This window comes from Berghia stephanieae, chromosome 7, assembly GCF_034508935.2.
Source record: "Berghia stephanieae isolate SIO BIC M18660-M18661 chromosome 7, UCSD_Bste_1.3, whole genome shotgun sequence".
Taxonomy (NCBI): domain Eukaryota; kingdom Metazoa; phylum Mollusca; class Gastropoda; order Nudibranchia; family Aeolidiidae; genus Berghia; species Berghia stephanieae.
The window spans coordinates 30,316,969-30,344,217 of NC_088366.1; the positions used below are offsets into that span (position 1 = coordinate 30,316,969).

A 27,249-nucleotide genomic window follows, 5' to 3' on the forward strand; every position below is an offset into this window, starting at 1 on the left:
ATCACCACCACCAAATATCATTAGCAGATCTTTATTTAAATTCACAATTTTCCCATATTCAGTTTATGAAAAGTTGGCAAGTCTGTCAGGAGTCCCCCCCCCCCCCAATAATTTCTAAAAATTCTAAAAACAAACTTGAAGTACAATGAATAATAATTCAATAACAAGTTTTATTAATCACATAAGGCAAAATTCTTTTTACATGGCGTATGACATGGAAATCATATATAATCATATCTGATATAGTGAGACAAAATCAACAATTTATTTCTTAAATACAACTCATAACATCTCTGGACAAGATAAATTCGTTATCAATTAAAAAGCGGTCGTAACCTGATGGATTAGGTGTCAATGTGGTGCTTTTTAAGAAAATCTTTGTCAGATGATAAATATTGTCCATCTTGTGTGATGTAGGTTCAACTTTTTGAAAACGATTGTCTATCGCAATAATTGAACTGGAGAATAATATCTGGAGTTTTTACTCGAGTCTTGTTTCTCTAGAGATCTCACTAATGGTCCTCTAGTGCTAGAAAAATCACAGAGCCATAGTTCACCCTATTTGCCTTTTAACAAGAACAATAACTTGCTATCCATTGGACAAGATGCTGGTGTATTGCCAAGTTGGTACTTTCACATCTATACCAAGTGCGGTTGTGATTCTTTAACTACTCCCCTGTCCATCTAGCAGTGATGGGTAACTAATAGTCTAATAGATTTTGTGGAAAGTACTTTTTGATACCCCAGCATCCTATCCAAAGGGTAGATAACGCAACCCCCTCCCCCCTCCCTAAAAAAAACAAAAACAAAACAACAAAGAACCCCAACAAAACCCTGTCTACACATGCCTAATGGCTCTGCAGGACTGCTTTAAAGGAATCGATGAATTACGGCTAATTTTGGACCACAAGGCAAGCAGAGATACAAATCCTGATCCAGATAAACTTAAACTTACTGAATTAAGGGCCTTTACTTTTTGCTGCCATGACTTTCTTTGCAGGTGTTGTCTGAGAATGTACCATCAACTTTTCAAGATTTGTAAAGACAAAAGCTTTTTATAAAAATTTATGTGGAATTTTAGCTCTCTTTGGGCAAAGAGTCAACAATCAACACCTGTTATCATTAAATGATTAAATTCAATACAATCTTTATTACATATTTTAAGGAATAAAGGAATAAGCACTTCAATGCACGATTAATTTATTTTCTAAGATTCGAATGAATATTATGAGAACAGTGTGGCTCAGCGGTATGGTCTTTGCTTTGTATCCGAAAGGTACTGAGTTTGAATACCCACTGCATTGTGTGGCCTTGAGCAAGTCACCTTGCCTTAGCTCAGTTTGCGGCGCTGCACTGCAACTGACGCCTGGGTTATTCCAGTCTTCCCTTGGAATAGACTCTAAAGAAAAATTTCCCCTTAGCAATGAATAAAGGGAACTATTGTTGTGAATGCAGGGTCACCATTTTGCACTAACTTTTATTTAAAAAAGCAGGTTCACAAAAATTAATATCTCGAGGAAAACAACATTGGCCAATTTTGGCTGTTAAAAAAAATCACTAGATTTAACTTTGACAGCACCTATTAGAATTATTAAATACTGAATCTTCAACATAACGTTTAAAGTTAAACAAATAAATCTTATCGGACTACAGATGCAATTAAATCAGGGTGAATTATTGTCAAATCTCGGGACTATACAACAAGGTGTCCGAAGTCAAATTCGTCATCATAGGCTCTTATAATTAATGGATAATTCAGTAACAAAAAACCCCCAAACAAACAGCAATTCAAAAAGAGGAAATGGTAGAAATTTCATTCTCAATGAATTTTGTTGCACCTGAAGTCAACTCCATTTATAAGTTTTTCAATTCCAAAGTTATGAGGAAAATATCAATGTCATTAGTCAGAATGACTCTGAATTATTAAATCATTATTAAATAAGCAAACAACAAAATCAATTTTATGAAAATCAAAAATCTATAATATATTATTCCAACTTTAAAAAACTCATGAAACAGTCCGATACAAATGTGAAAAATTGAAAGACGACTGAAAAAGAGCTAGGGTTTTTGGATGACAAATTTTGTTTAAAATAACAAAACAAGACATCTTGAAAAAAAAACAACAACCAAAAAAAACAATTAAAAATAAAAAACTAAAACAAAACCCTATAGACATCAGCTGTGGTGAGCATGGGTAAAATAAGGTCTACTGCTGTAAGCATAGCATGTTCAATTGTGCTGCATTTTACATAATAGTGGGAGCTGTTGATCTGAAAACATGTTTTCAACCATCAAGGATTTTAAATTATGAAAGAAAAATCTCATTGCACCTAGAAAACACGTCTTCTACAGACTGTCCTATGTCGCTAACCTTTTCTCACACTGGCCAAACAATAACAAATATTTCTAATCATACAATGAATTTGTTCACTGTTCATGGTCTGTTTGGTAGCAATACATGTGGTTGATCAACCTATTCAGCTGATCAACTGTTTAGCTGACTAAAAAACACAACACCCCCCCCCCCCCCCAAATAAAAGAAACCCAAAATAACAAGCTATTAATTTTGTGACGAAAACCACAATTTATGGACTTGTACATTTGCACTTCATGTGTAGATCAGGCGTTTAATTTTAAACTTTGTTGTGTGAACATTTTCTATCATCTAGCAAAGGTATAAGTAGAAGATGCTTCATTGTATGGAGATGTGTTACAAAATAAAATCCAGGCTTCTTCTTTGGTTGATGGATTCACACATGGAGAGTGGTAGAGTAAGCCAACCAGGATGGAATAGTCTTTAGCAATTTCTATGTGGTTCATCTTTTTCTTGAATTCATTCCAAAAGCATTGCGACCCTAATGATAGAATTAATTACGTAATCATTTGCAAATAATGATGTGGTGATAATGACAATATAAAAAAAAAAAAAGTATTCATACAGTAGTCATCGCTTTTCTGCACAGTGCTCGGGAGAGCTGAAAAGTGTGCAGTTAAATGTGAAGGGAGACAATCCTTGCTGACTTTAAGGACATCAATATATATGAATTATCTCCCTGATATATGTATACATTGTTCAAACTCAAAATATCAAATGGGACGACCAAGGCTGTCAGAATTTTTAAAAATATTAATTCTATACTATAAATAAAGTAATCAAATAGAAAAACTCATTGACATGCCTTGGTTGCCCAATTTGATGGCACCTTAATACTAATTACTGATACTAAAAGTCCCCGATAATTTATGATGTGTGAAAGTGTGTTTCAATTGTCATTGATTTACACTGGTTAGAAAATAAAAATCTGATGGGAAAAGTGGAAGATTGTCGACAAAGAGCTTGAAGTTATGAAGACTTATTGCATAAGGAGACAAGATGGCTGAGTGGTGTAAACTCTAACAGATTATGACACCTCACATGGCCTGGCAAACGACAAAGATTCGCCATGTGTAAACTCTCACTAATGTTATGATTATGACATTTCGCATGGCTTGGCAAACGACAAAGATTCGTCATGTGTAAACTCTCACTAATGTTATGATTATGACATTTCGCATGGCCTGGCAAATAATGACAATTCACTGTGTAGTAACATTCAAGATCAATTTCAAGTCTACAAGATGCAAAAGGCACACTGTGCTCCTCACTGCAAATCTTATACACATAAATGTTGCCTATCACACCACATTAATCCTGTCACTCAAGACACTCAATCCTCCCAGTGTTTTTGTATATGTGGAAAACGTGTCGAAATGATGTTGGGTGAAGTCTATCATGTCATGTGGTGGTTTGTTCCATTCTACGTTTAACTCCCCCCTCTCCTCTCACATTATTCTTCATATTCTTTGTAAAATACAAACACGGTAATCTCGAACAAACGCCTGGTCCCAACTTGTTTAAAATTTCCGTGCTGCACTGTAACAATAATAATAATAATAATAATAATAATAATAATAATAATAATAATAATAATAACAACAATAATAATAATAATGATACTAATAATAGAAATTATAATAGTAATAATGATGATGATCATGATAATAATAATATCTTGATTTCACCTGGGATTGATTCCAGTCCATTTGCCTGTGAAGCAAGTGCTCTATCAACTGAGCTATCAAGACCTCCTAAATAAATAAGTAATAAATACCAAACTAAAGCTTAACTTACCATTTCAAATAATCCTTTGATCAAACCTTCAAATGGTTCCAACTGAAATAAAAAGTAAAACGGAAAGAAAAATCAAAATTAATAAAAAAAATTTCTAGATATAAACAATCACGCAATATGCTTATTGAAAACCAAGTCAAGAGTAATTTCAGATTCTTTAACTTTTTTTTCAGTGAGGTATTTTAGGCTGTTACCTAACATTTTAAAATCTGAGAAACTGTGGTGCTAGTCTCTGGAACAAACTTCCAAAAGAATTACGGAATTCTTCATCAAAAGATTTGTTTAAAAAGCATCTTAAGACTTTGCTATTTCCCATATTGAATCGTTGATACCCATCTAAAGCCCTCTTAAAACATACAATGTATAATAATAATAATAATAATAATAATAATAATAATAATAATAATAATAATAATAATAATAATAATAATAATAACAATAATAAAAACACTTATATGGTGCTTTACCCCGACTTAATAGACACTAAGCGCTTTACATTGACATGTAGGTAATAATTGGAATAAACAAATACATAAACATTAAACAAATACATAAACAAACAAATCATTAATTGATTACATTGGATCAAGTTGGTTTTTGTAGTTGTGTTTTAAAAGTTTGAAGGGGTAATTATGACCTAATAATTAATGGTAGGAAATTCAAACACTGAGGAGTGGCAAATTGAAATGATTGAGAATGAAAGAAGCAAAAAGAAAAAATACTAGAAAACAAGCATCTCAAAAAATTAAACCTTCCTTGGTTGTGGATTGAATATCATACTCTCTGATTGCCGGCCAGATAAACCACCTCTTCAACTTAAAGACAATGTGTTGATCCCTACCTTCACTAAATAAATAAATATGAACATTTAAACAGCTCCATTTTCATAGATTTATCATGCTCAATGGGTTTCACAATGTTTTATTTATTCTCCAAGCAGACCATTTGGAAGCATATTTCCAACCGTACCAGTTGTCTGCATCTTTTTTATACCACCTCTCTTACAATATCTGTCACTTCCTGTAGCCAGCTACTCGTACAACTCTGAATCAAGCGGGGTAATTTGTGTTAAGTGACTTTTCCAAGAACCAAACGTCAAGACCAGAATTTCCCACAATCACTGTCACCCACCTGGCCACTGACCATGCTTAACATCCCTTGACTCTTGTGACAAGATGATACAACGCAAAACCAATGAGACAAACATGTTCAATTAAAAAAATCATAGATTTCAAACAACATATTTCAAAATAATTCAGAATTTTTCTTACTCCACTCTTATTATTTTTGGGCTATGGTCCTATAAATAAACTAACTCAAAAATTCTTACAGCTCTCGTAGCTTTTCCAAGGGTTTCTAGATTGTTCAATCTGTTGTCTAAGAAAATCCAAGAATCTTGATAGTCTGGAGAGCTGTCCTGAAGCATGTATATCTCTGTAGCCTTGTAGCATGCGGCAAGACTCGATCGTTTGGTGTACCAATTAAACTGGGGATTGTAAGGATCAAAGTATGTCATTATCTACTTTACAAATAAAAAGTTCAGGTTGCAAATAATGGCTACTATTTTAACAATATTTTTGTCCGCCAATTGTTGGTTATTTTTACCACATGCTCTGCACATTTCTATCTAACTTTCATAAGATATCTCGAGTACCTCAGTTTCCTTTGTATTTTTGTTTTGATTTATTTAATACTGTAAAAAATAATTATGCATAAGACGTGATTAACTGTTCGGCCTTGAAAAATAAACTATATAAATGGGAGGGGAAAAAAAGAAAAGAGAAAGGAAAAAAAAAAGGAAATGAAAAAAATAAAGACAAAAAACTCAACTTGGCTCAATTACTCAACCATTTTAGACACATGAAAAATATGAAAAGTCATCACTTGGATTTTAATTGAGATTTTAACGACCAATAAATTAATAGCTCTCTATGTAAATATAAACAGACTTGATTAAGGTAATCACTGGACAGCTAGTAAAAAACTTTACTTGGATGAGGGACGTTTCTTTGCATATATATGCTTATGAGTTATGAGAGCCATATCTAACAAACAGAGAGAGCATGCCAACTATTCTGTAGGATGTCTTGTGATTTAACCCTTAAACTGCTGAGCTATTTTTACCTTATGTCACTCCCAGTGCTGAAGGATTTTAGGGATTTGATTAAAAACGAGTGTTTTTCATAATGAAGCAAACTCAATGAAACTTGGAGGATACCTACACGTATCAGAAAGCAACATAACTGAATATGCAAATTAGGTCATATGACTTTGGAGGCCGTCTTGCAAAAAATAGTGTGAAAACATTGCTTTTTTGGGAATTCTTATGCATGTGGGTTACTGTCTGAATGTGTTCGATGTTAATTAAGTGAATAAACTTGATGTTATAAAAAAAATCAGTGGCTTTAATCATTTCTAATAAGAATTAGGAGGAGATGATGTGAAAAAATAATTTGGTATAAAATGCCAGAGAGCAGCAAATTTCAAAAACAATAATAAAAAAAAAAGTCTAAAATATCTAAGACGCTCTCCAATCCACAAATGGCATCAATGTTATTCAGTCCAACAACATTCTGGTCAAATCTATCAACCACTCTCTAGGATTACCTCATCATTCAGTGTTTCACTTCCCTCATGCCGCGCCCCCTTCTTTTCGGACCCCTATTTGTTCCATCACCAACACTGCTACCATGTAATCAACCCTTACAGAACCTCTTTCTTCACCTGAACAGCTGTACTCACTGATTTTAATTAAATATTCAGAATCAACATCGTGCCGATATACTTCCCCTTCATCATCAGAATCCATCTTGAAATGTAAATAATGTTGCCATGACATACAAAACTGCAAAAATAACACCAAAGAAATGAAAACTATTTCAACAGTCAAGTGTCAGCCATACAGAAATTATCCCTGATCAGGGGAAACTACTCATGATTTATTTGATTTGGCTCGAGGAAGATTTTGCCTCCAAAAGATAATTTGTTTACATTTCGACTTAAGCCGAATGTCGCGTATCAAACACAGTATTGTTTTTTCAACTAAAGTTGAATACTGCACATTAAGGGTTATATCTATGGTTTGTACTTACATCAGTGGATCTGTCCCCAGCAAAGTACCAGATATCATCACAGACATTCATCAGATTCTTCCAGGAATCTGGGGCGTTTTGAGGCAAGGCCTGGATGGCCATAGCCTGTTGAAATAATATATGCATAGTAAGAAATTGATATCACTCAACTGTTTGGTGGTATTTCTAGAAACAATTAGTTCTCACTAACTTTATCTAACAGAGAGAAATATATAAGTGGTTAATGCTACATGTAACTTACATTGTAAGTTTTCTTACTGGTTATTATTGTTTCAGCAGACAAGACACCTTTACTGAATTTCTTACCATCAATAGAATCCACGGCGTCAGTCAGGTATCATTTTTGGATGGTAAATCAGAGACTACAATCTTAATTTGAAATTTGAGATGAATTAAAATATCTTATTGAAGACAAAACAGAGTAACTGAAGAAAAAAAAATGGTGTCTGCTTCAAATTTTACAATCTTGTTAATTTGACTTTTAATCTATTCAATTACCCTCATCCCACTCAATTCAACATTATACTAGGAGACAGAGTAAAATAGCATTAACGAATGTTCTTGTCGTGATAATCTTACACAAATATATTAATATCCTAGCGAGCCATTTAAAGATAAAAACAATTTAAAAGAAAAAAAAAAACCAACAAAATTTCCATGTATGAAAATAACAGTAATGAACAGCTTCCTTACCTCCTTCCAGATGCTCTGATATGGAATAATCATTTTAAGTCTGGTTTCAACAGCATTTTGAATAAAAGGACGTATCTTCGGTTTCCTGACAGACAAGAGACAAGAAGTGAAAAATAACAATCTATAAGATCATGTGACCCCAAAACAAACCAAAAAATGCGTGAAGGATACTTCCAGGACAGGACATGAAAAAATTCTGACAAATTTCGAAAAACAAAATACAGAAATGCACTCTCCTAATTTTGATGACGACAAAGTAAAACTTATAATGGGAGCAAAATTAAACACAAATCTTGACAGTGTGTATTCCAGAAACTTTAATTGGGCAATTGCTTGTAATAATAATGATGATAATAACAATGATAATGATGATAATCACAATAACGACAATGATTATGTGACGGCATAAATAAGTAGTCAAAACAAAACCAATAATGGCATAAAAGATTCTAATATAGTTTGGATTTTATCTCATACTATATTTATCTATATAAGCCACAAATTACATTTGAAATGATAAAGTGCAACCCCTGGAAAACGACATCACTCGAGACCGGAAAATTATGTTGTTATCCAGGGGTGTCGTTATTTTGGGGTTTTCAAGATGGTCAAAAAGGGATCAGTGTCTGTGACAAGACATGTCCCAAACCACGTTAGAATGTGTATTTTTCTGTTGACAAAGGCTTTACCAGCTACACTTTCACGCTCAGATGTGTATTTTCATTGTTTTGATCGTAAACAGTGCTCAGTCAACTCGTCATATGTTACTTTAAAGACGATATGAAAGTGATACATTTAGGAGCATGAGCTGGATATAAGATTAAGATCTAAAAAAATGAGTCTGGCACTGTTTCATACACATTTTTTTCAGATCTTTATTTTAAATACAAAGCTATGTCACTGTTTAAATCTTTTGAGCCAACCGTTGCTCTCTTGAAAATCAACCTCTCCAAGCTTGTCCGCAATAATGTTTGCTTGATCCCTGAAGATAGGACCTGAATTCGATGCATTTAACTCTGTGCAAAAAGGTCGTTTTCGTAGCATTCGCCACAAAAATACTCCAACACCGTGTCATTTTAAAAAACTAATGACAAAACTCATTTTCATCAGTAGGACATCTCATTGACAGGAAAAGAAGAGGTTTTATTGGTTAAGAGGACGAGATGATGTTGGTTGGAAACAAGATTACCTATTAGGCTAGGTTTTTTTTGTATCAAACATCCATCGTGTCAATCGCCGATTATTGCTATATGGAAAATGGAACAGTCTACAATTCTGAATGAAGCTTGAGCCTCAGACCTTCTTGCTGGCAAACAATTACACAACATAGGTAACAAGGCAATCAGTGGATTTTATGTTTGATCCACAAATGAAGAAGCTTACTTTTCAAATGTTTTTTTTCTTGTGCTTTTCAGTCTGCTGTATCATACGCACTTTAATTTAGCTTGAAACACAATGGAAAAGCTTCATTCTTGTCATTGGTTAAAGTTTAAAAAACAAAACAAAAAACAAAACAAAACAAACAAACAAAGAAACCAAAAAAAAAAATAAAATAAAAAAAAATAATAATATATATATATATATATATATATATATATATATATATATATATATATATATATATATATATATATATATATATATATATATATATATATATATATATATATATGACAAAAATAAGGTCCTATGTTATGAAAAAATTCATGTCGTGAAATTGACAATGAATGTGACCCATAACTTCAATCTTGTTTTTAGTGAGAACAAACTTGATGCAGAAAATAGAATTTTTATACCCCTTTGGTTTTGGAGAAAGCCCGATTTTACTCTGGTATAATAGCAAACTTACTACAAGGTGTCCCTATTATCCTTTGTAAAAAAAACGTAGCAGTTTGATCATTTTTTTCCTCTCACGCATCCAGTTTTTGCAAAATATATATATTTTAACATATAACAATATCCTGATATAATGACATGTAAAATCATTAAATTTTTGAGAACAATCATTGTAAAAAAAAAAGAATATATTCTGATAAGAAATAATATGAGGTCATTGGAAGGATGTAATAATAATATTTTTGAAAAAACTCGTTCCAAATGCCAGTCCCGAGGTTTAAATTTTCCTTATACAAGAGCTTTGAGCAGGTCAACCCGCCCTAGCACACTTATGGTGCGGCACTGTGGCTGATGATGCATGTGATTAGTCAGTCTTCCCTTGAAGCCAAATTGGGGAGAAATAAAAGATATTTTTAAAATCGAATTTCATGATTAAGAACCTGGGGGTCCTGATAGCGCAGTTGGTAGAGCACTCGCTAAATATACAGAGGAACTGAGATTGATCCCAGGTGAGGTCGAGATTTTTTTTTTCTGACTCCCCTGTCCATCTAGCAGTCTTTGAGTAGCTGGATCTATTAGATCTGGTTGAAAGCAGTTTGCAAAAGACCAGCATCCTATCAAAAGGGCAGAAAGCAATTGCTATTGTCCATTCCACACTATAGAAACCTGGATAAACTCTGGGTCTTTGGACTCTGAAGTGCTCCTCTGGTCCATCCTGACCAGACTGAGGCCATGGATCACAAATCACTTACTCCTGCAAAGTCCTTTAGAACCATAAGGTCCATGGAGCTGGAGTTTATCCCAGTATTATGTACCGTCAAAAACTGACAAAAATAATCACTTGCTACTCTTTGGATAGGACTCTAGTCTATCACAGAGTACTTTCGACTAAATAACAGACTCAGCTATCCATACATTGCTGGCTGGATCGAGGAAGTATCTAGTCGCAGACGAACTTGCTGAACTAATTTATGACATGGTGTGTTTCCAAGATTTTACCATTACAACACAGCAACACACATACACATATACACACATGCACTCACTCCTGCCCTTCTGCTTTTTGTCTTTCCACTTCTTGTTTCATATACTCGACCAGATCGGCATTGCACTTCTTATAAAAATGATTGACAATTTCGACTCCGCCTTTCTGAAAAATGCCATGGGCAGCATCTGAGAGTCCCTCATCCCTGGCTCCTGAAATAAGCATCATAGAGGTTCATTCACATAGATTTATGACACTTCAACATCTCATCATAAACTGACAGGCAATAGCACAGGCAATAAACACCTCCCCCCCTCCCTCCCTCCCTCCGAAAAACAATACATTTCTCCTCCTCAAAAAATCAGAATATAGAGGCATAAGGTCTCTAAAATGCATGATTTCCACCCAAACATATATATAATGAAATGTTAAGTTTATAAACTTCAGATTGAGTGAAAAAAAACTAACAAACAAAAAAACTTGAGCATTTATATCGCCCAATATCCACTGAACATGCTCAAATTGACAAGGGGTCCCTAGCCAATAGCCACACTTAACAAATAGGATGAGATATGATGCCTCATAGGTGACATTACCATTTTTTTCCCCGATGCAGACAATGCTGTTAATAGCCAGTACTCATTTTACACCTGAATATGGTGAGAGAATGTGCGTAAAGAGCCTTTCCCAAGGACTCATCCATGAGGGACTCAAACCCAGGACCTTCCGATCTGCAGGTGAGTGTCATACCACTAGGCCACATAGCCGCACAAATGTGGCCCAGTTTGGTTAGTCACCCACTTCTGTGAAAAATGACTACATTTTCACCAATTTCCCTCTCAAATTTTGATTGAAAAATCTGAATCTGGATGAAAAAATCCGATATAGACTAAAAAAAATAAATCTGTTCATACTGATTAATAAATCTGAACATGAATAAGTGGCATGTCTGCATATGGATCTCCAATTACTTTGTTTATGTCCATGACAAATTTGCTTGGCATGTTCATCGAACACAAATGTGCTTTATCTCTCATTTTGAACAAATGATTTCAACTCATATTTATAACAAAATTCATTCTAAATCCTTCAGAATAAAAGTTCTTTGGTTCAATTGGCCATATATCCATTCCTGAGCTTTCCCACTAAAGTTCCTCTAAATTGGTTTTAAAACGATTGCAAAATTCAACTTTAAGGATAATAGCTAGGATAGAAGGGCTTTTCTCCCAGTTTTAATATTGACGATATGTACTAACTAGTTCTACTGAATTATGATGAATCATATCAAAACAGAAAACTATGTGTAATCTTAAACATTGCAGAAAAATTCGTGAGATACAGAAACAATCACTCAACTGATGGTCTAAAAACAATGACAAATAGTTGAATTACATCAACTATATTTCTTCTATAGAACAATTTCCACTGCCATTTTATCCATGAGCCCAGAGCCCACAGCCATGTGGTTATGGGAAAACTAAAAGATTAAAAAAGCAATACAAAGCTGATTGTTGGACAAAACATTGCAAATACAGTAGCTTGGATAGATGTAAAATTTAAAACCAAAAATTGTGGTGACATATATACTTCTAATTCATAGAGTTTAATATTATGTGTCATATAGCTTGATACATATCTAGTACATCACATGAACAACTGATTTCCATTAATTCTTACCAGCTTGTAGAGCATCCTTGCTCCATCCAAGAGTTAGTACATGATTTAGGGAAGCATTAAGAACTCTCTGTTTGATACCATGTTCATATTCCTCTTCTTCCTCCTCTGCTTTACGATCATCACCGGGTTCCGATTCTGACCATTTATCTGATCTGTAACATTTTAGGAGAAATTGAACATAAAGCATCAAACAATAAAGAACTCAAAAAGCAGCAGACAGTAAGACCTGCCACAAGCAACAAACAAACAAACAATTTCTGTTATTATTGTCTTTGAAATCTGAATTTAAAAAGAACCAAATAAGCACCGTAAACCAGGGTGACTTGCAATAAGGGATGGCTTTGCTAATTTTAATCAAGAATTTTAATGTGCTTACTAATCAAGCTTGATTTTTACTCTATTTTTAGATAAATCTTTTGCATAATAAAATAGTTTGGAATTCTCCTTACACCTTTTTTACCAAAAAATAGCAAAATCTTCGAGCTGAAAATAGAGGTCTAAAGTCATCCCGGTTTACAGTGTATAACAATTTACTACCCAAGATATCAAACTGAGTCGTTATTACATAAGGAACGACTTAATAATCCTGTGGGTACAAGATGCAATTGAAAAAAATTGAAAGCAAGTATTGGTTGAAGATAAAAATGTGATGTGGTGTAGATGACACAGTGCTAAACAAAGTAGAAAGAAAAATATCAATTGAATCCCGATGTTGTAGTGTCAAATGGACATACACAATTGCTTGCTAACCTTTTGATAGGACGTCGCAAGAGTAGTTTTTGCCAGATCTAACTGAGTGGAGTGGAAAGGTCAGATTAAAACTAAACTACTACTACTACTACTATGAGCACATCAGTGGAAGATTAGCACTATACAAATGAATTATTATTATTACTACTACTACTATTTCACTACTACAGTTCACTCCGCTTAATCTCACATCGCTTAATCTCACATCGGTTAATCTCACACTCCGCTTAATCTCACATCGGTTAATCTCACACTCCGCTTAAGCTCACATCGGTTAATCGAACACTCTGCTTATACGCCATAAATTCCTGAAAAACGGAAGTTTTTCTGTATATTTATTCCGCTTAATCGCCACACCTTGATTGGAGTGACAACCAGCAGCCATATGAAATCAACGATGCTGTTCCCGTTCCACACAATATTTTGGCCAAAGCATTCGATCAATTCATAACAATGGACAACAATATACCCATCAGTGGTGAACTGACATTTCAGGACCCACTGGACTCTGTTCAGCCACACAAAAGACAATGCCTAGATAATGAAGATGAGGATGACTCATCAGAATGTGACACACCACCCCTGACAAACTCTGAAAAACTTGATATGGCAGACAACCTACATCACTTCATCCAAGAAGAACGCTTAACAGATAATCTACATTGGCAAGATTATAGACAAAAGGTTTATAAACAGCTTGCACAGAATAGAAAGCAACCAACACTTCGCGATTACTGTTCTAACAAACAATAATGTCACATTTTGTTGTCAATGACACATGAAAAAGAAAAGATTTTTTTTTTAAACGAAAAAAAAAAAAGAAGAAAATAAAAAAAAAAACCCAAAAAACAACAAATTAAAAAAACAACTTTCTAAGGAGGTCATGTCTAGAATGTGATGGTCCCAAGCCCGTAGAAAACTCAGAAGTGAAAGTTCTACATGAATAGCACATGAAAGCTGGCGCTTAGATGCTATTTTTAGCCTCTCCGCTTAATCGACACACTAACCTGAATTCCTGAGGGTGTGCGATTAAGCGGAGTCGCCTGTACTACTACTACTTCTACTAGTACCATGACTACGAATTATTATTACTACTACTATTACTTCATTATTGCTACTATTACAACAACAACTACTACTACTACTACTACTACTATTACTACTACTTCTACTACAAGTACTACTACTGCTACTACTACTACAACTAATACTAATACTAATAATAATAATAATAATAATAATAATAATAATGATAATAATAATAATAATAATAATAATAATAATAATAATAATAATAATAATAAATAATAATAATAATAATAATAATAATAATAATAATAAGAAGAAGAAGAAGAAGAAGAAGAAGAACTACTCACGTGTTTGGATGCTCTGGCTCTTGATTGACTTTGTCTTCCTTCTCATTTTTTACATTATCTGTGCTGTAATATTTTCTCCCTGTAGATGGAACGGGGGTTGCCGATGTTGACAGCCAGCGATGACAATACAAAGGCCTTGGAGTTGGAGTAGATGCTTCAAATGAAAAGAGAAAAAAATATAACATTATAAAAGCCTATTTCATGTACCTTGTAAACGTACTGTACTGTACCATCACGCCCTGAGAAAAGAGCAACCACCACAAAAAGGAAAAATGCTCTCTAACATTGCCTTCAATATATAAAGAAATGTCTGGATCAGGCTGACAAATTAAAAATCTAAATAAAGATCAATTAATACAAAGCCTTTGTGAAGTCTAAACACATTTACAAATGTGGTACATTAATGCGCATTAATACAAAGCAAAGATAGGTTCCACTGGAAACAATTAAAGAAAGTCCTGATCTGATATCCAGCTAAAATTAGCAATAAAACACTCTCAACAAATGCAATGAAAGACTTCTTTCTCTCCAAATTTTAGAGGACTGATGGCAACTTTTTAGCCATGTACCGATAGGAGACAAAGGAAACACCAGCAAACAAAGCCAGGAACACAGTTTCCACAATGTCTGGAAAGGGTTAATATAAAGGTCAACCACCAATGACAATTTACACTGTGTTAAGCAGGGACCTCAAATACATAAAATGTCATCACCAAATAGATTCAGAAGAAGACCTTCTGTCTCTAAGATTCATAGCCATGAAAGCTATAGGGATCTTACACAGAGGATAGAAGAAGCAGCCATGGCATCCCAAAATTGTATGGCTTGGAGGCAAAAGGTACTAAAAATAACTAAGTCAAGCCAAGTAACTGCAAGATGCCAATGTAAGTGTCACCTATGTGCCCTGCAAGCACAGGTTATTTCTAGCATCACTTACTTACAGATTCATCATCATCACGGTTCCAGTGACCTTCTTCCCTAGACTCTAATTCCTTGTATTTTTTTGGGTTTTTTTATTATTTTTTTGGTACAGCCAGTAGGGATTGTGACCTAACGATTATAGTTTCTTTCTTCTTCAAGAATTCATCAAGACCATTCTTTATATTATTCAGTCTTGATGATGCAAACAATTTTATCCTGTAAACCGATTTATTCTAAAAATGAAATCTTTGAATAATCAAACTCCGATCTTTTAATAAAGCTTCTTACCTTTTCATCATAGTTTAAGCTAACATTTTGATATATTTCTATCATGTGGTCCCCGAATCTTCAAAAACAGAGTGTAGGTACCATACATCCCAATATTATAATTCAGTAGTCGAGTAAAACTTATGTAATGTGTCTAGTGCAACTGTATTAGCTAACAGACATCTATATTTTTGAAGTTCAAGAATCAGTGTAATTCAGCACTTGATCACACGAGATGTAAACATCTATGTCAACGATTTAAAGTTATTTTCTCAAAGCTAGATAACTGCAATGTTCTAGTTTTTGTAACATCTCCTGAGAAAATAACATTTACACTATAAAGTGTTCAAAATAATGCAGCACGACTCATCTTAAAGCAAGAGAAATGTGATGAGGAAAAGCCACTACTCTTTCAACTCTAATGATTTCCTATAGGTAAACAAAATCGTTAAAGGGTTCAGTGATATCTTCAAGAACTCATGATTCACAGATGATCTTTCAAAGTCAATTTTTTAACAAAAATAACTATGGTTATGGACTTCCCATTAGAATTACAAACTCTCCTCATGCTGGTGATATTAATAAATTGATTATTAATTAATATTTGTACCAAAACACAGTACACAAGAATGGTCACTATTATCTTGTTTCAATTTACTGGAGTGGAGAGAAAAAATAAAATCCAGGCTGGATAGTGACAGTTGTATAATGTTGCCTCATGGTATGGGCTCTGCAGAAATGCAAAGTTCTGGTCAAACATGCCTAAGAAAAGAAAAAGGCACAGAGGAATTGAGAGCTCAGTGCTTCTATAATCTTGAGCCACAGGGGTGGCCATGTTGTTATGACACTTGTCTTTGGATCGGAAGGTCCTGGGGTCCAGTCCAACTCTGATCAGTACATAATTCAGTCCCTGTAAAAGGCTCTTTATTCACATTCTCTCACAGTGCTCAGGTGCAAAACTGTTAACACTGCATTGCCAAGCGCTTTGAGCATGTTTAGTGGATATTGCACTATATAAATGCTCATGATTTTAAGAAAAATTAAGACAATGGGGGTTCACAAAAGCATTTATCCTTGCAACAGTAATCTGCTTTTGTTTGTGTCTATTATGTCATCCAAAGTCTAAGGGATATTGGCATTGGTTCTCAGTCAACAAGGAGGCAGTAAACGAGTAAGGCATATATACTTTAAGTGATGATTTAGAGAAATATCTTTCACAAGCCCCCCCCCCCCCCCCACCACATACACACACACAAATGATCTAATCCGCGGGCCACCTCACAGAAAAGGACTGTAGCAAGGGTAAAGACTGGGCTAATTAAGATGTCTAATTCAGGATGGGTAAAGAAAACACAATTGCTGGTTTTCTTTTTAAGCGTGTGCTTGTGACATATTTAGATCATCTCAGCGCCAGTAAGAAATTGGAATGGACAAAAAAATTCTAGATTTATATTTAAAAGAACCCAAGAAAAATGAAGACAAAGGGGACTGATTAAAATAAGTAACAGAAATAGTTTCCAAGAACTTACCAACTGTGTACTTAATTTGAAATCCCCCAAAGTCTAATATAGACACAAGCACGGGATCACATTAAGAGGAATACACTCAAATGTTTACAAAACAGACATTCAAAACAATTATCGTAACAGAATGCAAGAGAAAGATGATTTACAAGGGAAAAAATATCATCTCCTAAAACTATTACTTTCCATTAGACTATTTCCTTCTTAGCAAAAGGTTCCGGCCAGGGTCAGGACAAAATCCAAGTAATCTTCTTCCAAGACAAAGATAAAAATTCTTTGTTCATTTGATTTTAAGGGTTTTATGGCGCTTGCAACACATTTAGGTCATAACAGCGGCAGTAAAAAGGAAGAAAATTGGATAGTAAAGACATTCTTGATGTACAATTAAAAGGACTTGAAGAAAAAGATAGATAAAGGGGAATGGTTCAAATAGGGAACAGATTTAGATTCAAAGAGCACACTATCAGTGTACTTAGTTTGAGATCACCTAAAAGTCTCAAACAGAAACAACAGAAAACCCCTCTAAGAGGAATACACTCAAATGTTGACAAATCAGATGTTAAAAAAAAAACCCAGTACATAACAGATGATTTACAAGGTAAAAAATATCCCAAAACTATAACTATACTCGACTGTTTTTCTCCCAGCCAGGGTCAGGACAATCTCGTTCCAAGAAAAAGACAGAAAGCAATTGGAAAACAGACACAGGGGGATAGAAGACACAGCAAATACCTCCCTGCCCACTATGGGAGGTCAGGAACCCCCACCCAGACAAAGATAGAAAGCAATTTGGAAAATGAAATATTGGGGGATAGAAGACACAGCAAATGTTTTTATGTTTTTAAGGGTTTTATGGCGCTTGCAACACATTTAGTGCCAGTAAAAAGGAAGAAAATGGGATAGTAAAAAGTTCTAGAATTACAATTAAAGCACCCAAGAAAAGGTAAGATAAAGGGGAATTGGTTCAAATAGGAAACAGATGTAGATTCCAAGAGCACACTGTCAAAGTACTTTGAGATCACCTAAAAGTCTCCATCAAGCACAGGTCTCCACTAAGAGGAATACACTCAAATGTTTACAAATCATATACTATACATAAACAAAACATAATAAAGTGCATAACAAAGAGATGATTTATAAGGAAAAAAAGATCATCTCCCAAAACTAACTATACATTTGACTGTTTCCCTCTTATCCAGGGCCAGGACGAAACCAAGTAATCTCATTCCAAGGCAAAGACAGAAAGTTAGTTGGAAAACAAATATAGGGGGATAGAAGACACAGTAAGTACCTCCCTGCCCACTATGGGAGGTCAGGAACCCCACTCAGAAGACACAGCAAAAGCGATCTCCCTGCACACCAGAAACCACATAGTAACAGACTATAGATATAGGGGATAGAAGGAGAAGACAATATCAGTAGCCTCACTAACAGCCCAAAAGTAAAGGAAATAACCCTCTCAAACATCCATGAAAATTAATAATGAAAAAAAAAGAAAAATGTTCACAATGTTGAAGAAAATACAAAATTTTAAAATAGAAAAAAAGGGTGAAGTGAAATAAAGCAATGTTTATTGAAAAAACAACACTGATTTTTTTTTCAAAAGCAGAAAAATACTGAAAACAATCACATTCCAAAATACCCAACTTTCATTCAAACAATGTCAAATCGTGCCTTACAAATCGCAAAGTTAATGGAGCAAGCACTGATTTCATTTGGCAAATATGCACTGGTCCCAAGGTTTTTCAGCAGTGGGAAAGTGGATTGAGTCGAGTCAACAAATATACTTTTAGACATATAATAAATCAATGAAAGTAGTAAGTTTATCAGACTTCGTCAATAATCTGTAGTAAATATAGAGGATACATGTGATTTATATAATGAAAAATACAAAAAAGACATTTTGGCCCTTGGTCTTCCTCAAGGGACAAACATTAAAAAATGTGTGTGCCTTAAGGAGGGCCAAAGGCTTAAGTGTCATTTCCATAATGCCACATTTAACCTCTATAATTTTCTCTACATTTTAAGTATCTTAATTTGGCACGTTTAGTAACTTGGTCAATAACGTAGGTATGATTTAGATTAAGAATATCTTGGGGTGAAAAAAATGTGACAACTCAACTACAGAAACTGGGATAAACGATAAATAATAAAAACTTTTTTAAACAGATGTTTAAACAGGATTTTAAAACCTTATTTATATTTTAAAGCTTAGAGCACCAAAGATATAATTAAAAAAGGGTCAGTCCACACCTTGGACATTACTGCTGTTCATCCAAGATGTTTCTGTCAAACTTTCAACATTACTTTAAAATTTATTTAGTGCTTCATATTCCACGACGAACAAAGAACACTGATGATGGGATAATTTTTATCGTAAATAACAATAAGAAAATGGAATGGAAGCTTCAACTTCAATTTATTTAATGAAGACAGAAATTAAAAAGAAGCTTCGATTCATTTTATTATTGTTATTCATTACTTTGAGCTTCAAGCAGCAACACCTACCAGGTGGTCTAAAGTCATAGAAAACAAAGATACTTTATAGTATATGTGACAGATTTATGCTAAGTAGAAAGGTGATCAGTTCTTCACAAACTCTTTCTATACATACAAAAAAAAAGGGTGGGGGGGGGGGGGGGGGGCAGAAGTTTTTAGCTTTTTATCTGTCGTGTATATGCATTAAAACTAAAGTTTGCATCATATACAGTTTCTTCTGAATGGCTGTGACTGTTGAGAAATCAACGAGGAATGTGAAAAGAAAATTGTAACAGCTAAAGCATGGTTTTGCAGTAGGCAATTAAAATGCGTTGTCATGAAAAAAAAAGTAAGAATAAAAGAAGTATTCATTCAGATTGGTACAAAATCATCACTAACAAGGTAATTAAAACAGTTTTTTTGTTTTTATTAGAACATAATACCAATTTGAGATGATGGGTTAAAAAAAAAGGAGTAACTACATGATAACATAACACACAGAGATGATTTACAACGATAAATAAGAAATCACCTCCTTTGATAAATCTATCCCATGGTTATCTTTTCAGCAAAAGAATCCAGGGCCTTAAAGTGAAACCAAACGGGTTTCATTCCACAACAAAGACACAAAGCCATATGGAAAAGACAAGTGTTATAGGGGAATAGAAGAAAGCAAGGGTGTATGAACTGATGTAAAAATCCAAAGTTTCAAATATTCTTCCACCCTAAGGGGAATTTCACAGATTGAATAATAAGAAAAATTTAGACAAGATCTTTAGGTCGCATAAACAAAAAGAATGATACAGTACAGAAAGAATAAGAATAACATCTATAAGAGGCCTCAATAAGTGAATTATTGGTGGTGGCTGAGTGATATTGGGTACTTGAAGAGGACAGAGAACAAAGAGGATTAGGACACAAGATCACAAAATTTATCGCAACAGATCTCTATCAACATAATTGTTAATTACCATAAACATCTTAGGTTTCTAAAACCTTAAATATTTAAAAAATTCTTTTCCTGGTGAAAAAACAAAATGAAACAAACATAGTAACTTTGATATTGGTCCTTAACCCTCTCCTTACCACCTATAAGAAAATCGTCACATTTGTTACGATGCAGCCAACATTTTTCTCATTCTGATTTCTTTTGTACATCATAATATTTGAACAAAAATGTTTGCAATAGTTTAAGTATATTAACACTGTGTTGAGGAGCTCGTTGTTTAGCAGAAAAAATATGTATAGCAAGAACTAACAGCTTTTGTGTTTGAGTGAAATAAATATATTTTTGTTTAGGTTGGGTGGGAAGTTTTGGGGACAATCCGAAAAATGGCCGGTAAGGAGAGAGTTAATAATTGCTTTTTAAACAATAAAAAAAGAAACTTTATAATGACTGAGTTATGTATTTCCAGATCTATTTTTATCAATCAATTCTGACAATCTGCTGAGTAAACTCTTCATAAGCTGGTGGGTATTAAGTGCCTTTGAAATGAGCAATAGTTTCTCTTGTCTCTCCATGACAGGAAGGCTAGCACCACCAACCGACACATCCATCTCCACTTTCTTCGCACCATCACCACCAAAACTGCTTTTCTTCCCTTCCATGACATTTTGACGCTCCAGGTTGTAATGGGCCTCACTCAGATCCAGTCCTTTGCGTAGAGGGTTAAGGAAGTCTCTTTCCAAACCAGGAAGGTAATTCCAGAAACCTGTTGCATTTTTATCGGAAGGGTCAGCAATGACTAGGAATCGAAGCAGATTGAAAACTGAGATGATTTGATCTGAATTCTCCAACATATCAGAGGTTTCTTTTTCAGGAAGAGCAGCAGCTAAAGAGAGAATTCTGTTTAGCTTTGATCCTGTGAAATATTTTGATGGCACACAGTTTGTCTTGCAGTCTTCAACAGCATTTGATATCTTAATTGAATGGTTTATGTCATCTTTCAGAAGAGTGATTATGTATCCTTTGACTCCTGAGTGAGAACAAGAAGAAAATAGACTTTCGTATATAATGTATCGACCAGCGTCTTCAAATAAGCGTATCATGGAAGTGAAAATTGGCAGTGCAATGGTACGATGGTCCTTGACTGGACATTTTGTCATGACATGTACAAGGTCATTCAAGATGGTCAAAAATCCAGGATTATCCAAGCAGTATGAAGAAAGGCTACTAGGTGGAATTGGGTCAACAAGACTTTTACAAAGTAACAGACCTTTTTCATTGATTGGGTAGACAGAATTCTTTAGCAAAAATGAGATAGAATCTAGGTGATGTTCTAACAAATACTCTCTAGAGTACATCTGAGGAAATTTTTCCAAACCGAGGAATTCAGATTGAAGAATGTAGGCTAGACAGGATTGTGAGCCCTCTGACACTTCTAACTTGAAATCCCAGTTTTCTACAAAATCATTTTCTTTGGCCTTTTCCTTTTTATGCTTTTCTTTCTCTAAAAGTCTTTTTTCATTTGCATCATTGTCCTGTTTTTCTTGATTAAATTCATCCTCTTCTTCAGACAAACCCTTATTATCCTCATCATCTTCAACAGTTTGAAATTCTTTATCAAGGCGTTTCATTTTAGAATTTGTCAGGAAACGGTTAAAATCTGTTTCAAGTGCAGAGAGCATTGCCATAGCTTTTTCTCCACAAGAGCGTCCATTCGATTTTGGTTTGGAGGTGTCATGAGTCAAAATGAGGTGAAGGAGGGGGAAGTCGAAAATTCGGATGAGATGTTTTTTCAGAACCAGGGCTTCATTTTTTTGGCCCTCTGCGAGATCAATTTGGTCCAACGTCACTGACTTAATGAAGGGTTCCAAGAAATCAAGAAAATGTTCTAGAATGTCTGTAATACGCACAACAGTCTTATCTATGTGAAATAAACGCCTCTCCTCTCCCTCTAGTGCTACGTTTTCAGGGATAGGCAATGACCTCAAATGGGCAGAAACAGTTTCAAGAGAGATGTCCAAGGAATGAAACAGCTTGGTGGGTATTTTGAGAAGTGTAAGCTGAACGAGCGGCAAGAAACAAGTGTATTTTATGTCATCAATAAATGTATCCATCTGTTCCAACACAGCAAGCAACATTTCTTTTGGATTTCCAACTTTCATCAAATATAAAAGACAACGATTACAAACATTGAAGAACTCCTCATCCTCCTCTGACACCTTTGCTGTGATGTTCTCACCAATCTTCAGTACAAGTTCCCACATAATGGACTCGTGTTTCAGCTTGTGTTCCAAGACATATGTCTTCAGCCCTCTGGAGTCCCGATAATCCAAGCATTCAATAATTTGTGCAAGCAATTGCTCAGGATCGTCAATTCTTTTAATAATCGGAGGGACATCTCGTCCTCCATTTCCATCCATCTTGATTGATGCTTTAATACTGAGTTCTTCCAACAAAAATAGTGAATTGGCACAAATGGTAGTTATGACTCCAGAGTACAATGATTAAAAATGGTGTTGACTGTCTTCAAACAATACCTGTGAATGAGAGAAAAGAACTGAGTGATTGCTTGTTATATGTTTTGTTTACATTAATAGATTCGATTGACACACTCCTAACAGGGATATTGTATTGGACTTTGGATAGGAAGAAGGGAGATAGAGTGGGGGGGGGGGGGAATGGTGGTGAAAGGTGTGGTTGTACTTCAGAGCTATAAGGATCATTAGGCCAGAATTCAACTGGGAGTCTTACACAGTAACAATTGTTAAATCAAAGTTCTTTCTGACAGACCTAATAGATCAAGCTTCTCAATCATTGCTGAGTGGACAGGGGGGTCATGGACTCAACTAGGAATCACAACCAGTTTTCTTGCTTGCGAGTTGAGAACTCTGCCATTTGAGCTGCCAAGTGTCCAATGAATACGTTTAATATTAATGTAAATTGAAAATTTAAGACATGAAGAAACCTCTAAAGATAAAGGAGGAGAAAGCGATTTGGTATTTTTTAAATTTTTTAAAAACTACCACTTACGAGTAGTTTTAACAAGCAATCATATCAATTCATTTCCCTGATTCAAAACAAAATCAACTTAAATGAGCAAAACCATAATATGATAATCTTGAGAGCTAAAATTTCAAGTTAAATTTGCAGGCAATTTAATGTAGCTAAGTTGTGGGAGGATATCTTTTTTATTTTTATAACAAAACAAATGCCAAGCGCTAGCTGCACAGGAATTTTATACAATCTGAACTCTATTTATAGGGTTTTGCTGCACTTTTCAAGAATAAAAATTTTAATGAAAAGATGGGGAGTAAATTACAATCCAAGACAGCTCAGGTCTTCGAATGATGTACTTTTTAGTGTCCTCATGCCATGCATTCATTTAGACCACCTATGGTGTGAATGGTTCCATTGCAAAAACAATGAAATCCTTACTAACTTGTGAGTAGAATAAGTCTCTCTGAATTTTGTATGTCTCATTTATGGCTTTGCTTAAACTTAAATATCAAATATTGAATTCAACTTTAAAAACACATAGCGGTGCATGACAAATTTATCTTTTAAAATTACAAATCTAATTAGCTGGAAAAAAATACCGACCAATGTGGGAGTCTGAAATGAATATTATATTCCATTATTCTATTCTATACCTAAGTCTAATAAAAGATGAACAATTTTATAAAAAGTTATTCCCCCATCCCTCATGAGAAGAACAAACCCGAATAGTCACTTTTCATATTTTAGATATGAGTTACTGTTACCATTATGAACTTTATTACATTATATTTCATAATGCTTTTCTGCATCTCCAATGGCGCATCTTAACAGGTCATTAATCTGCATCTCTGTTGAGCAAAGCACAATCCACAGTTATCGTTCTAGTTCTTGGGTGCTACTGCAGATTGTCATTGCAAAAATAGGGTCACAAAAGTTATATGCTAAATGTATTTGTCACAAAAAATTATAAAGCAAGTGTTGATGATGTGCAACCCAAATTTTAAAACACAAAATAGAAGTAGCATTAAAGGTAAAATAGTTTTCTTGGAGAGAGACATGATCAAATATCTCTGCTAGCCAGGTAGCTTTGTAGCGTAGTGGTTAAACCATTTGACTCTAGCCCTGAAGGTACAAGGTTAATTTCCCAATGAGGATGAATTAAAAAAAGTTTTTTAAATTAATTTCATTGAAAAACACTTTTATCTATTATTTTAAAAACACTTTGACTTAAAATTATTTTTTATTTTATTTATTATAATTGTTATCATACATTTCAATACTTTATCATTATCATCTGTAATTTACCACGTTTATTATTATTTAAACTATTTATCAATTTTTAAAAATGTTGTCTTTATGATAAGTATCTTTGTTTCATGCTTCCCTATTCACCTTTGTTCTTTTTAAAAATTATTATTATTATTACTATATAAACCAACACCAGCAATCACTAAGCAACATGTTAAACTGCAATCTAAAACTAGCATTTATTTAATCACACCACCAATAATGATGCAGAAAATTCTGGCTATTCAAACTCCAATGCGCATGCGCAATCAACAAGTTATATGGACGCGAGTCGGACTAGTCTCCTGTGGCAGTATAGTTTAATTTTTTTTTTTGGGTTGGCTCTTGTTTTTTATTTTTTTAATTTGAATTATTGACAATTACATAAAATTGATGTAAATGAAAATAACAATAATGGTATAATAACTATCAATGCGTAGTATAAACTTCAGCTTTTTAAATAGCACAATATCCACTAAACATGCTCAAAGCGCTTTACAAGAGGTCCTGGTCAACAACGCCTGTAAGGTGAGATTACTAATTCCTTCCGTCAGAGACAACGATGTTAATAGCCAGGTACTCATGTTAACAACCAGGTACTCATTTTAACCTGAGTACGGTGAAAGAATGCGAGTAAAGAGACTTTTCCAACTCTTAACTATGCTCCACCAGATTGGGGCTCAAACCCAGAACCTTCCTATTTGTAGGCTAGAGTCATACCACTAGGCACAAACCTGCTTTATTTGACATGAAAGATAAAATCATTGATCATTACAGAAGTCAAAAGTTCCATTAAAAATGAACGTTAGTCTGTTAAAGTAACTGTGGTCTAAACGAAGGCTTTTCTAACAACTTTATGATGTCCAAATAAAACCACGACAAAACAATACATATTCTGATAGTGTTTAGAAAGGCAACAGTCTGAAGCACAAAACAGAAAACTCGAAATTCGACCTAGCCATTTGAAACGGAATAACAACAAAACATGAAACTCAGCATTTAATTTTGAAATTCCCCACTCAAGAACAAACCATCTTTACTAGGTAGTCTCACTAAATTTTCAAAGCTGTCAAATAATTTTCAGATTCATTGCACACAAAAAAATCAAAATTCATTAGGTTTTATTTTTATGATTGTGTTATAGTTTTTGAGATATGGTCAGAACAGTGAAAGGAAACAGATACTTATCACAAAGAGAAAAAATAGATTAAAAATTGTTTCCAAAACTACACCTTTTTATTTAAACAATAGAAAAGAAAATATTTTTTGAAAAGCTCACATGTCTAGAAAAAAAAAAGATAAAAATGCTAGAAGCTGTGGAGTTTTCTAAATAAATACTCATAACAGCTTTAAAAAAAAAAAAACCAAACAAGGAATGTTTCGGTCAAAACCCTTCTTCAGAAAATTGCAATATTTTTTTTACTCAATGTACAAAAATGGATTACCATGGCTCATGGGGTTTATCCCAGCTTCTATAGCGTGAAAGGACAATAGCAATTGCTTGCTCTACCTTTTGGATAGGGCATTAGACATTAGTCTTTTAGTCCATCACAATCACAAAGTTGAAAGTACCTTCTTCCCCTTCACCATCCGACTTTGCTTGAACACTCTCAGTACTCTAAGACAGTAGGATTGCTTTGTTTCCAATGGCGACTCTCACTCTGACAAGAGGGGGAAGCTCTAGAGTATGATCGTAAGTAATACTCATTCAAATTTGCAGGTTGTGATTGCGGTCGGCCGGTAACAGTAACAGTCTAGACACAAAAACTCTCCTTACTTGATGATGAGGAGAATCCACCAGGGTATTTTTCTGCTAATTATACTACGGATAAAAATCAGACTACAACTACAGTCTGGAGCATTATTTAAGCAATCTTATGAAAACAGTGATGATTCTAAAACATGGTTTGAAAAAAACAAACCCCAAAACACTCACTTGTTATTCGAAAAAGACGAGAGGAGATAAATCTACCAAGGTTACGTTTGATAACTGTGGAGGCAGCCATTTTTACGATGTGAGGTTAGAGGTCAGTCAAGAAATGGTTCTTGAGTTCATAATAGCCAGACAAATCATTTTTTTAAAATGGCTTAGTAAACAATTCCTCTATAAATTGTTTATCTACTATTTCAATATACAACAGGTAAGAAATGCATAAAGTTCATAAAGAGTAAAATTTAAAAAAATAATCAAGTTACTACATGGTAAAAAAAAAACAACAAAAAACTAAAGACACAACAACGAGCCAA

The 27,249-nt window shown here is 34.2% G+C and overlaps 1 protein-coding gene across 2 annotated transcripts; it reads right to left on the minus strand.

Moving 5' to 3' along the window:
* Positions 1-150: 150 nt before the first annotated feature.
* Positions 151-27,043, minus strand: LOC144977040 (ubiquinone biosynthesis protein COQ9-B, mitochondrial-like). Of its 2 annotated transcripts, XM_078921760.1 has the most exons (9): positions 26,939-27,032; positions 14,584-14,737; positions 12,458-12,609; positions 10,842-10,992; positions 7,960-8,044; positions 7,267-7,371; positions 5,505-5,660; positions 4,175-4,216; positions 151-2,858 (listed from the first exon to the last, which is right to left on the minus strand). In XM_078921760.1, the coding sequence occupies exons 1-9, from the start codon at positions 27,006-27,008 to the stop codon at positions 2,820-2,822; spliced, it is 954 nt and encodes a 317-aa protein (XP_078777886.1). In that variant the 5' UTR covers positions 27,009-27,032; the 3' UTR covers positions 151-2,819. The 2 variants fall into 2 exon arrangements, with proteins under 2 accessions (XP_078777886.1, XP_078777885.1); XM_078921759.1 differs by lacking the exons at positions 151-2,858; positions 4,175-4,216; positions 5,505-5,660; ... (3 more) ...; positions 12,458-12,609; positions 14,584-14,737 and adding an exon at positions 18,844-23,255 and having other exon boundaries at positions 26,939-27,043.
* Between the last annotated feature and the right edge of the window lie 206 nt (positions 27,044-27,249).

What these genes read in the sequence shown, in the direction of transcription:
- LOC144977040 (XM_078921759.1), bottom strand. Translation starts at nt 23,138, where the DNA reads ATGGATGGAAATGGAGGACGAGATGTCCCTCCGATTATTAAAAGAATT.